This window comes from Macrobrachium nipponense, chromosome 25 (assembly GCF_015104395.2).
Source record: "Macrobrachium nipponense isolate FS-2020 chromosome 25, ASM1510439v2, whole genome shotgun sequence".
Taxonomy (NCBI): Eukaryota; Metazoa; Arthropoda; class Malacostraca; order Decapoda; family Palaemonidae; genus Macrobrachium; species Macrobrachium nipponense.
In genome coordinates this window covers 69,262,638-69,276,663 of record NC_087214.1, presented here as the reverse complement: position 1 = coordinate 69,276,663, position 14,026 = coordinate 69,262,638, and the positions used below count along the sequence as shown (strand labels likewise).

At 37.6% G+C, this 14,026-nt stretch overlaps 1 protein-coding gene across 4 annotated transcripts in view; it reads left to right on the top strand.

Moving 5' to 3' along the window:
- The window catches only part of LOC135199217 (integumentary mucin C.1-like), a 77,336-nt gene that overhangs the window by 31,985 nt on the left and 31,325 nt on the right, over positions 1-14,026 (top strand). For 3 of the 4 annotated variants that reach the window (XM_064227084.1, XM_064227081.1, XM_064227082.1), the window contains exons 2-3: positions 1,984-2,229; positions 6,611-6,827. In XM_064227084.1, the coding sequence (XP_064083154.1) occupies positions 6,617-6,827 (211 nt within the window). In that variant the 5' untranslated portion in view covers positions 1,984-2,229; positions 6,611-6,616. The remainder of the gene's footprint in view (positions 1-1,983; positions 2,230-6,610; positions 6,828-14,026) is intronic. The other variant, XM_064227085.1, reaches the window with a different exon arrangement.

Sequence of the window (14,026 nt, the reverse complement as noted above, 5' to 3'; positions counted from 1 at the left end):
AGACGTAGAATATTTATTCTGTGTATGCTTCAGTCATTTAGCAGTAATTCCATTTATTCTGATCTGTTTGTTTTATGTAAATATAATTAAGTAAATGATCTGTGCTCTTGTAATCTTTACCTCACTTGAGGAAGGCCCTAAGCCATTAGTTTTCCCCTGATTTGGCCAAAATATTGCAGTTTCTTGGCAATTATAGTGAACTCTCTATGATCATCCGTTGCAGCTCAGAATCCCAGTAAATATTAGAGTAAATGTATAGCAATATATATATATATATATATATATATATATATAGTATGTATATATATATATATATATATATATATATATATATATATATATATATATATATATATATATATATATGTATGTATATATTGAAGATATAATAACCTATTTTTCAATGTTGCGTTGGTTTTGACATTTGGTTCATTAAAGTAAGTGTTTATTAGTTTTGTCCAGTTTTGTTTATTGGTCATTTGAAGTCTGGACTTGGGTCTTTTCCTACCTTCAAAGGGTTTTGTAAAGTAATAGATACGTTTGCTATGTCACTGTTTTTATCCTGTTACGTTTGGCGGTGAACTCGCTCCTCGTTGCTTGTTTGTTTTGGACTTCGCTGATGATGTGGTGACATTTTGAGTAATATGCAGGGGTTGAGAGGTTAGAGTAATATGCAGGGGTTGGAAGGTTTTGTGTAATACGCAGGGGTTGAGACGTTTTGCGTAATATGCAGGGGTTGAGAGGTTAGGGTAATATGCATGGGTTGAGACATTTTGAGTTATATGTAAGGGTTGAGTCGTTATGAGTAATATGTAGGGATACAGACGGTTTGAGTAATATGAAGAGGTTGAGACGTTTTGTGTAATATGCAGGGGTTGGAGGGTTTTGAGTTATATGCATATGTAGGGGTTGAGATGTTTTGAGTGCTATGCAGTGGTTGAGGCAACAATTTTCAGCCCCTCTTCTTTTTCTGATGGCTTTTGGTAGTGTGCGATTTATTTTGAAAACGTCCTTAAAGTATTGCTGCTAGTGACTCCTTGGAGGTACTGTTCCTGGCTACCCCTGTGAACTGTCATCTCTGCAGTTTGTACAAGGGGACATGTGTTGCCCTTCCTTGGCTTACAAGGTATGCTGGCCCCACCCTGTCGACCAGTTGCTTTTCGGCGCTTTTTACAAAGACATGGTCTCGTTTATTTGTACTTTTCAACATAATATTTTCAAATAATGTAAATACCGTTGTTGTTGATTTTATTGTTGTTTATTGTTCTGTTGATTTTTATAATGTTACTGTTATGAGTTTAAATTAGTTTAGTTGTTGACTTTTTTTCTTTTGGGAGACATTAAGTTGAACCCACGGTCTTTACTCAATTGGGTTTTCTGTACAACGTATAATACTCTATAAAACCACCAACTATGACCAGCAGCTCTCCAGTTGCTCACCAGATGCAGTAGAGTGAAGGTGCATCCCATGACTCCAGAAAGTGTGTCAGATGCACAATCCATGGCCAACTTGCAATTTGGTATGTTTGATGACTGGAGGGTGTATGATCAAAATACCACCAGGAAGACTGGCAAGAATGAGATTATTCTTATTTCCTGGCACACCACAGGAGTAGAGGCCTATATGTCATGTATAGGCCATTTCCTCCCATTAAGGGAGCCACAGACCTTATTCAGGAGCTCCTCAGCTTTAAGACACATTTTGTGTGACAACCATTGGCACTTTCTAACGCAGCAACACCTATGGTTTATTGTTTAATATATATATATATATATATATATATATATATATATATATATATATATATATATATATATATATATATGTGTGTGTTGTTGTGTGTGTGTGTGTGTGTGTATGCTGGTGTGTGTCAAAAGAGAAATAGCGGGAATACAAAATACAAACCGATAGAGATCCTCTTAAAAAATTCACTGCTTTAAACATTTCCCCCTGCCAACTATTGATTTCAACTGTCCTTTCAGGACAGTCATGAATCAGTGGGTAGCGGTAAAGACAGCCAATTATCGCTTCCCGTTTCCTGAAATGCCTAGTCTCTCTGGGCGACGAGCTGTTTGTTTGCTACGCCATTCCACTGAATTGAGCAGAGTCCAGTCTAAGAGCCTCTGAGTCAGTCAGCTGAAGCAGGCAACTCCAAGCAGTCGGAACGGGTCTTCTTCCTGTCGTTTCTGAGGGGCTTTGCTGACAAGGACATTCCATCATCTAGGCTGGTAAGAAACTTAAAATTTGAAATTTCTCATAAGTTTAAGGCAAATCCTTTAGGGATCTCGCGTAAAATCCAAATTTTTGTATTTAACCCCAATAGCTCGGAGTATTCCGTGACTAGAAGAGTACCAGTGTTCGTAGACGATTAAGCAGATTATTATGATCATTATTTCACTAGACAGATTTTCATTTAAAGAAAATAATCGCGTAAAAATTAATCTAAGATTTATCAGCCTTATTGAACTCTGCAGTGGTATCCATGAATCATTCAGATTTTATCTACTTTGCTAATTATTCCCGTCATGTTTCTGCCCCGTCTCTTAATGTATGCTTCTTCTGATGTGTTCCTTGGAGCTAAATAGGCCAATGAAAATTATCTTTAATTTTCCACACGCAAGCGGGTGTCTTTATTAAGGTGTAAAAAATTCAGCTCATGGTCATCCTTCAAGCTAAGTAAATGTCACGCCATATATAAACAGATCCATTTCTTGACAGCGTATATCACATTTCTTTCCCACTATCACAACTATGTTGATTTATACGTATATAATTTTGAAAGTAGCCAGTGCGCCGTTGAGCCAAAATGAATACTTACAAAGGCCGCTACGTTCTTTAATATGACTTTTTTCTTCTTTAACTGTAGTATACTTGACGTTTGATTTGTGAGTTCTAGGTAGAATTCATACGATATCTTTACCAGCTATTTTATTTAATATCTTTCTCTTCTCTAATACGGACACGAGGACATTGTTCAGCCCTCTCCAAATATCACATACTAAGGGAATCTGCTCTAGGAATAAAGGGTTGTTATATTTGTCAGTAGTGCCAACCTTCTGTGTCACTCGCTTTTCACTTTTTGCACTTTATTTTATCGTTATCCAAGTACCAAAGAAACTTGTTGCACCGATTATCCACAGTAGTATCTTTAACGTAAAGTAAGCGACATTTCAGCTATTGACGTCTTCAGTGGAAACTGACAGAACATCTGACTTTAGTCATTTTATCAAATTGGAAAAAAACTGTATCATATCATGTTATCAAATAAGATAATCTCGTTTTTCTAAGAGAGTTGTTTAACAGGAAAACTGTAAACACTGGTTTTATTTGTTGGAAGTAGGTATGTGGGTCAAAATGTTTCATCTCAAACTATGAGGAGATATTTTTCTTAAATAGTTTTACATTACGAAAGACGGCAAAGGAATGAAGAGGCTAAACTGGAGTCTCATGTTTTCTAATCCTGCGAAGTAGATTGAGAGCTTTTCCACTTATTCTCTCTCCCCTCAATTAACCTGACAACTGAGGTAATAGCCCTCCCTTTGGTCAGAGGGAGTTGTATTTCTTAACAGTTGAATGTTTTATTTCATTGATTAAATCACAGCTTGTTAAAAATTTTATAACTGGATTAACTGATGGAATCACAGAATTTTTCTAACTGATTTATTTCAAATTCTTTACACTATTTTATTTTGTTATTAAGATTATGCGATGGACATTCACACTAAAATTGTTCATCTGTTAGTGTTACTCTAAGTTTTGTAGATACTAGAATCGGATCGTGTGGGTTATTCATCAAATATCCAAGAGTAATGTAAGATTGACAAAGTCCAAGACGAGTGAGAATTACTTTAGTGTCTTCTTTGTGATGAGGTGAATTCCATCCTCTGACACTGACCTTGATCTCTTCTTATCTTTTCTTTTACAATCAGGTTCATTATTCAATATATTCTGCCATAAAATGATTACAACGAGTTTTACAGCAGTGTTATTTACTTACTAATTGTTATATCTACGTTGGATCTTGTCGCACAGTTGCAGTCTTTTCCTTCAATGTCTACACAAGGAGGGATCCAAAATACGACCTCTGCATTTTTTGCCACCTCCATACAATCTTAGAAGGATCTATACCACTCGCAGAGTCGCTTAGAATTACAAATTTATGTGACAGTATATCTTTAATTGTTTTAATGGTTGTCTCTGTTGCATAGAATACTGCTTTGACAACGGAAGCATTCTTGGCAAGGAAAATTTGCTCTGTTGCGTGACATGGCTGCAGATCTCACGTCTGATGAAGACTTGGACCCTTCTGTGTATATTGCATAGTGTGAATTCTTTTTCTGTTGACTGATTATTTTATGACATTCTAGATAAATATTTCGCCGTGTGTGCAAGTTTATGCCTGATGCATAATCCAAGAGGAGGTAGTTCTATTACTGGAGGAATTTCATTTTTGTTGATTCAAAGTCTATCAGATCTAATCAAGAAATGTAGTGAGTGATTATTCGTAACTGGATCTCTGATCAAAAAAAATTTTTTTTTTGGGGGTGTGTGTGGGGGGGGGGGGGGGGGGGGGAATCCCTTGCTCAAATAGTACTACCCCCTGATGAAGACTTGGAGGTGGTTCTTCACCCATTTCAACTTGGATAAAAGAGGTTGAGGAGGATTCTAGAGCTCCGGCGTATATTCAAAGTCCCTCGTTACGACCTGGATCCAGACTTTTCCAAGCTGTATCAGAGTGGTGGGGTCATGTCTCTCCAAGGGCGATGCAAAAACCTTGTCTTTGCATCATTATCCGTTACTGCTGCAGTGGGAGGTTGAAACCAACATTCTTTGGAAGCTTGAATTTCATGTCAATGGCCCCTTTGGTGTGCTTATTCCAAGTGAATAGTTTTCATCTACTGAAATAATAATAATAATAATAATAATAATAATAATAATAATAATAATAATAATAATAATAATAATAATAAACTGGCTTTAATATGGGATATGTGGCTCTCAAATTCTGTTATTTGACTTACGATCTTTAGGTCAATACCTTCATTTTTCCATTTTGAACTTATATCAAATGTAATTAAAATTGGAAACCTCCTGATGAATCCAGAGTCTATTTTTATCATAGCATTACCTATGATGCGTTTAGCGTCTGTTATGTCTGACTTCGTGCAAATTGGTAAGTGGATCATCCACCCTCCAATCATCAAACGTACCACATTACAACCCTCTAGCCTCAGTAGTTTTGATCTTTTCTCAGGTTATAGATAACCATGATCGTGCGTCTGGTAACGCTACAGTTGCTAACAAAAAAGGCCACCGTTGGGCTGTGGCTGAAAGCTTTATGGGCCACGACACATTTTTTCCTTTTTTGTGTTTGAATTTGAATTGACAGATGGATTAGTTTCATTTTGGTCATCAGAAATTTTTTTCTTGTTTTTAGGGGAAGATTTTCTGTTGGTCTTTTCTTATTATTGACGCCCAAGAACATGATTTTGGTGGTTTTCTTCTAATTCCTCTTTAGGTTATTAATTGACTCATCTACCATTAGTGGTAATCCGTAGGTACTACATCATATGTGTTTGGGTCTTTATCTTGTAATCTTTGTTCTAGCATTTTATGTTGTGCATTATTTGTTCGCTCTGTTTTATCCTTTGAATGATTATTTTCATATCTATTACTGTTTTGGATTATGGTTTTGTACATAAGTCTTTTGCTGGATCATTAAGCCGTCCCACTTCGCTTATATTAACCTTCCCTTGCAGACATTCCATGGCCATAGCTCTTTCCAGAGAATTAAAAGTCAATGAATTTGGTTTGCCTCATTGTACTTGTTACCTCAGAGTGTTTCAAGTTATATTTATTTCTTACTTTTTACTTCACTGGAAAAACCCAAGTGAAGGATGGAAGGCGCACCAGAGGCGAAATGTTGCAAATTCAGTCATGGTACGAAAAATACTAAATTCATTCAGGATGGTTTCCCCCCCTTCCAAGGTCCCCAAAAGGGCGAAGGCACCTGCCCTGGGAGACCCGCCCGATTATGCCCCCTTACCCTTCAAGGTCGTCTGTCAGTCCGTTGAGGTTGATCCAGGCACTGGCGCAATGTCTTTCTCCATCAAAGTTTAAAGTAGAGTTTTCTAAAATGCAAATCATCGTAGTCTTCATCGTAAAGTCCTTTGATAGAAGAAAAAAAAGAGAAATTAAATTGTCGCTATAAGAGAAATTAAACCAAGGCCTAACCGCAGTTTGTTCGGTCAGCATCTGAGGTGCAAGGATTCCAAGGACCTTGATGTCTAACAGCATAGGAGTCCAGGGACACTTCTCCTCAGCAGCCATCCTCATAGCACCAAAAACTGCTGTAATGGGTCAAGGATCTGGGGCTCTCGGATTCGAGGCCTGTAGTGATATTGTGATCAGCATATTTCAGAGTGCAAGAGAACCGAGAAGTTATAAGATGTCATAGTAGTTATTAAATTGCACATTAATGGTTGATGGACCGATAATTTCAGCTCTCGTGTTATACATGTATGCTGTTTAATATGTAATCAAATGTGAAAAATTCTATTTAGATGCACACAGGCTCTTGATAATAATTATCATTCTCATTGTTACTAGGCTGTCATGGCTTGCAATGGGAGAGGAGGAGGTGTTTCACCCACAAGGGGACTTGGACGGTCTCTTCTTCCCTCCAACCTAACGCGGATCATTGCTGTCGTCTTGGTGACGCTGCTTCTTCCTAAAGACGCCTTGGCCAAACGCCCGGTCGTTTTCAAGGTCGGATGGACCCTTCCACAGCAATTCATTGCCCTCGAGGAGAAGGAAGCGTCATCATGTAAGTGGACATTGAGACGGCCATTAATGAAGCCGATTCTATAGAGCTTTCCGAAGTAGAGTGTTTATAGGCAGAAAATAAGCGATGTATACAGCCTGTGATTTTGAGCATTATCTGCCTCCCAGATGTTCAGGTAACCCCTCTGGCAATTCCGGATTGGATTTACTCCTTAAACTTAGAATTATCATTAACAATATTTGCAGTGATAACTGATAAAAACAAAATAAACTCAAATAGTTTTCCTTCTGACATCGTCAGTTATTGTTTCTCTTTGGATTTTCTAGAGGAAAATGGCACCTGTCGCCTTCAACTCTTCCGTAACCGCAAATAAATGTCACATTCCACTCGAAAACCTTAGCCTTTCTATTGCTCTGACTGGCTTCAGGCAAAATGTCACATCGGGTAGGGCCCGTAGCGGGGGTAGCGCCATTAGTGCACCTCATGGGATGCACTGTAGGCATTACTTAAGGTCCTTTGAAGCGTACCTTCTGGCCATAGCTGCAACCCCTTTCGTTCCTTTTGCTTTTCGTCCATTCGTATTATCGTTCTTCCTTCTTGCTATCTCCCTCTCCTAACAATTATTTCATAGTGCAGCTGTTTTGAGGTTTTCCTCCAGTTACGACTTTCATACCTCCTTATTCGCTGAGTGATCTCATACGTCCCAGAACTTGGCCTCTGACCTAAACTCTATATTCCATTCCATCCCACATCTGGTAGGTACGTTAAGTACGTCGGTTATCAAGAGGGAAGCATTTGGCGAAACAAAATAATTCCAGAATGAGTCAAATCTTATTGTTGCTTTATTTCATTATCTTAATAAAACTGTTCTGCACAATTAAGGATTCGGGACAGTGGGGGCCGTTATTAATATTATAAATTAGACAATTTCGCTCTCCCTCTCTCTCTCTCGTCTAACAACAGGGAGACCGTATGTTAGTGTGGCAGCGATAAAAGGTATCCTGTCGACGAACTATGGAAAACTGTCCATGGATAAGCAGATGCGGCGACAGTGGGAGTACTCAACCACCCCTCTTTTCCCTTTTCAACTGGTCACAATAGAAAGAATATTGAATTAAAAACACAGGTAGAAATACTGTAACCAAGACACAAACACAGATGCAGTGTTAGCAAGTGGTGCGTAGACTACAAAGAGGCATGCACATCAAAGCTAGGTAGTCTCAGTGTCTGTCTCACCTGTCAACAAGAACAGGAGATAGCTAAACTGAGAGGGTAGGGGGGGAGAAGTAGCAAAGGAACTAAAGGAGTTGACAAAGGACAAACTTGAAGGCAAGAGAAGAGAAGACAGGATGGAAAAGGAAACTGGAGACCTACAAAGAGAAGTTACAGACCTTAATAAAGAAAAACAGGAATTGAACAACGACCCAGTACAAAACGGAGAGAGTATAGTGGAGATTAGAAAACAATTGCTTAAGACCAGAACCAGGAGTGAAACAGAAACAACCACTAGACTAGGTACAAAGAAAGAAGCTTACAATAATAAAAATGATGAATTCAAGAGAGCTGTTGGTAGAAGATTGATAGCAGCCAGAAAAAACAATTGTCCCCCAAAAGGAATCAACACAACGAATAGATTTGCTGTGCTCTCAGAAGCTGAAGAGGAAACAATCTTAATCAGAGACTTGTTAGTAAAAGAACGTGGCTTAAATTTTGTGGCCAAAAACAGAAGCAAGAGAAAAGTTAATTCTTACCCAGGTGCAGGAGCAAAGATGATAGCCGAAGCAGTAAAAAAATCAAGGTAAATAATAGAAAAAAGTGCAGTCATAGTGCAGGGAGGAGGAAATGGCTCGTTTCTAAAAGACGGACGATCTGGCCAGACAGAAGATCTTGTAGCCAACCTGACCAAAATTGTAGAGAACATCCGAGAGAAAACTGATAATGGCATTCTTAGAGTACTTTTACCCAGAACCAATGTAAGCCATTCCTCCCTCAGCAAGGCAATTGGAATCAATGACAGACTGGAATTAATATGCCAAGAAAAAGGTGTTAGGTTTGTAAACTTTTGGGACAGATTTATAGGGAATAAAAAACTATATAAAAGAGATGGAACTCACTTGAATTTGGAAAGAACAAAACTAATAGGAAACTTTCTCAACAAAAACCTCTTGAAATACCTAAGTGAACTGAACTTTCAGGGTAAGAAATCGGAAAGCTCCCAGAAGCTGGTTAGTAGTAGCACTGCAGGCAACAGTGGTAGTAAGGGAAACTAAGAAAGCCACCAAGGGCAAAAGAGAAGATAGAAAAGTCCCTCAGAGTGACGCAGTTTAATGCACAATCAATTCGGAACAAAGTAGATCTCTACAAATCATTGGTAGCAAGTGAGGAATTAGACATAATAGGTATCACAGAAACGTGGGTACAAGAGACAACAAGAGACTTCGTAGGAGAGCACCAGATACCTGGATATAAATTGTTCAAAATGGATAGACTCAATAAAAAAGGTGGAGGCGTTATGTTATAAGTTAGGGACCACCTCAGTCCAATAGAGTGTAAAATTACAACCATACATGAAGTAATTGGCATCAATATAAACAGCCCAGGGAGGAAGATAACTCTAATACTAGTGTACAGACCTCCCCACCAATCACAAATGTCCGATGAAGAGTTGTATGCACTACTAGAACAAGAGATAAACAACAAACTAGGACAAGAGATAAACAACACTGCATAATAATTCAGAGATTTCAATGCAGCAGTACATTGGGACACGATGACCTCCACATCAAACGTAGAAGGAAAGAGATTTTTAGATTTTGTAAAAAATGAATTCCTCCACCAATGGGTTGACAAACCCACTAGAGGAAACAGCAAACTAGACATCGTCTTATCAACGAAAGATAATCTAGTATCTGACCTTTCAGTAGGTGTAAATCTAGGCAAAAGCGACCATAAAATTATCGCATTTCAAATTAATGTTCAACATAAAAAAAGAGAAGATATTAATGAGATTAGAATACCATTGACAAGACCTAAAAAACCTAAAGGAGTACATTAAAAATCTAGAGTGTGACGAGAACACAGGCATAGATAAGCACTGGAAAGCCTTTCATGAGGAATACACAGAAAAGAACTCTAGATGTATACCATTAAGGCAAATACTAACAAATGGCAACCCTTAGACAAAGTGGTTCACCAGAGAAATTAAAAATAAGATAAGAGAAAGAGACATTGCACAAATCAATGAACTCACACCCAACACCAATAGAAGCAAGCAGGCATAAAGAACGCTGTGGATTGGTGGACAAATTAGTAAGAAATGCAAAGATAAATAAAGATAAGAGAGTTGCGTCAGTTTGTAAGGAAAACCCAAAAGAATTATTTGAGCATGTTAATAGTAAGAAACCAATAAAAAATAGCATAGGTCCCCGAATTTGCCGATGACACCAAACTAGGTGTAAATGCAGCAGACCCAGATGCAGTGGAAAGTTTAATAAAATGACCTAATGAGAATAGGAGAGTGGTCGAAAAAATGGCAAATGCCTTTTAACGTGGATAAGTGTAAAGTATTACAAATAGGAACAAACAACTCTCATGCCAGCTACTGCTTGGGAAGGACATAAATAGTGTAGAATAAGAGGAGGACCTTGAAGTCATTATTACCAAGGACTTAAAATCCACAAAACAGTGCATAAAAGCTGAAAAGAAGGCACAGAAACTAGTGGGACACATAAAGAGGCAGTTCAAATACAGAAACAAGGAAACGGTGCTGCAGCTCTACACATCAATAGTTAGACCTCTTCTTGAATATGCAGTACAGTTTTGGTCACCAACACTAAGAAAAGACATAAATAGATTAGAAGGAGTACAAGCAAGAGGCACTAAGTTAATTCCATCCATCAGGCAAATAGGTTACTGAAGATGACTAGAGGACCTAAACATGTACGACCTAGAAACATGACGATTGCGAGGGCAACTAATAGAAACATTCAAAATACTGAAAGGCAAAACAAAAGTAGACACGAACCTATTTACGTTAAACGATAACCAAACAAGAAATGATGGATGGAAACTAGAAATGAAGAGATACAACACATACCACTGTGGGAACTTCTTTACATACAAGATATGTGACACATGGAATAAACTGCCACCAGAAGTTGTAAACAGCAACAGTGTGGAAGAGAAGAGTTTAAAAGAAAGCTAGAGAAAATCATTAGGACACTGTGAATGAACAGTAAAACCTGCTCTTACAGATAAGTGAGCACACGATGTCTCCTCGGATGGACTAACAAGTTTTTGAGACATCCTATACTTGTAACTCCTTGTAACTCTCTCTGAATTGCCTTACTTGGACACACTTATCCTTACTTGCAAAGTGCACATTTTTTCTTTCCTGCGGAATGTTTGTGTGCTTTCAGTAAACATAACTATTTAATGACAGGACACATTAATAGAAGAATGAACATTTCATTGCTTTAAGGCACTGTGACACTGCATATTCGTTTTCCTTTCTTCAAGGGCAGCACTCATATGTAATTAGCCAAACAGTGAAAGTAATTCAATCCATTTCAGGTGAATGTTCATCATTCTAAACCCAGTTTGCTCCAAGGGCAGTTAAGCCCCGTCCACGAACTGTGTTTGATGTGATGTCAGAAGCGGGCGTCACATCAAGCAAAGTTCGTAGAGTAAAGCTCGCCCATGTGGAGTGGGTCTAAGTCATAATGTCATTGTGTTGGTTCAATTTGTATTGCTGTCTAGTAGGGGAAGGTATTGGTAAACTTCTCCATTCTCCTATCAGCAAATTTGCCAAACATATATTGACTTCAGTTTTTTCTCTAGAACTGGCTTTTTTAATGGCCAATTTTGAAGGCAAGATGCCAGAAAATGTGCCTGTGTGACAATGCCTTCAGTATTTATTTTATGCTTTCTTTTTTAAGGCCTGTCCACACTAACGGTCATGCACATCGTGCACTTCCAGCCGTTTAAATTTTCTATCGCCTCTGGAGCAGTGTTACCAGACAATAACATCGTTCTGGCTCCATACTCGGTTGGTCAGTATAGGTGGAACAGATTATGGAAAATTTTTGCTCATCAGGCTGTGCCCACTAGTGTGGATAGGGCCTTACAATGATCTCTTTGTCGTGCATTTCCTCCCTCAACAAGATATTAATGTTTTGTCTCGACTCTTAAAACTCGCGAAACAGAGCCATTTTGCGGAAAGTACAGTTGCGAACTTCGAAAATTCTTATGGTAACAGCGCTTACTAAACGGAGGAGTTGGTTGGTTGGTTTTACAAAGTTTAGGTGTAACACCAAGCACTGGGGCAGCAAAAGCCATTCAGCGCTTACTGTATAACTTTATAAATTTATAAGATGTGTTATATCATATAAAATAGGTTTATTTCTTTGTGATAATTTACTATGTTTTGGAGTGGGGCATTTTCTCCCAAACTAAACGGAGGTGGGTGGGAGGGTTCCTTCAACCAATCAGCTCTAGGGTTGTATAGTGGGAGGAGTCTTAAAGTATGGTTGAAGTAAGACACAGACACACACAGAAACTAGACACTGCCGATGAATAAAAAAGAAATGCAACTAGGGACAGAGAAAATTCCACGAGAAATAGAAAGTGGAGAGGGACTCCCAAACCTGGTGCAGACTTTTAACCATTCCCATAAGGTAAAGTTAACCCATTGCTGCCTGAATTTTATTTTTTTAATTATTTTAGTTTAATATGTATATAAAAATGGTATTATCATTTATTTTATGCATTTTCCATGGAATTTGTCCATATTTAGGACCAACTATATATAGTGGGTCAGGCAGATAAAGGGTACACGTTTTTAATGAGACAATTTTTCATGATGAAGTTTGTTAGTATTTTGTCGTTACTAAGAGGATGTATTAGGCACAAGACACCGAATAATACTGTGTAATACAGAATATCACAAAAATATATTGCGGTTTACTGCTGAAATCTGTTGGATTTATGAGCCCTACTACTTTTGCACATGTTGACAGTATTTGAATATGTTAAGTTAATAACTCTTCCTTCTAAAAGTGAAGTGTTTAACAGAACATTATGATACTTACTGCAGAATAAAATAGAAATAAAACAGGTTTATGCTTTTGAAAGGAAATTAACCTTTAAACGCCTATTGGACGTATTAAACGTCGACGAAAATAGTCTGTTGGGTGCTTAATCGACGTATGATACGTCGACTCAACATTCTGGTAATATTCAATCATTTACCTTCATTTTGAAAAAAGTTGGAAGTCTCTAGCACAATATTTTGATTTATGGTGGATTTTTGAAAAAAAAATTTTCCTTCCCTCCGCGCGTGGAATCTCGGCAGCAAATCTCCGAAATGCTTGAGTCACATTGTTGTGATATTTGCACCGTTTTATATTAGCCGTTATATAGAGTTCCATATATGAAAATGTGTGCAATTTTACGTAGAGTACAAAAAAAAAAATAACTCATGGTCATAGCTTTTATCTTTTTTGAAATATTTGCATATAAATCACGATAAATAAACGAAATCGACATTCATTCAACTTTGACTCGACCGAAATGGTTGAAAACGCAATTGTAAGCTAAAATTCTTACAGTATAGTAATATTCAATTATTTACCTTTATTTTGAAACAAACGGGAAGTCTCTAGCACAATATTTCGATTTATCGTGAATTTTTGAAAAAAGCATTTTCCTTCCCTCCGCGCGCAGTGTCTCGGCCGCAAATCTGTGAAATGCTCGAGTCATATTTTCGTAATATTTGCACCGTTTTGTTTTAGCCGTTATATAGAGTTCTATATAGGAAAATGTGCACAATTTCCTGTAGAATACAACAAAAATTGACTCATGGTCGTAGCTTTTATCATTTTTGAAATATTTGCATATAAACCACGATAAATAGAAAAAAAAATTGACATTCAGTCAACTTTGAGTTGACCTAAATGGTCGAAAAACACAATTGTAAGCTAAAACTCTTAAAGTCTAGTAATAGTCAATCACTTATATTTATTTTGAAACAAATTGGAAGTTACTAGCACCATCGATTTATGGTGATTTTTTGACAAAAGACTTTATCCTTCCCTCCGCGCTCGGAATCTCAGCCGCATATCTCCGAAATGCTTGAGTCACATTGTCTTAATATTTGCACCGTTTTATATTAGCCGTTATATAGAGTTCTATATATGAAAATGTGTGCAATTTCATGTAGAATACAACAAAAATAACTCATG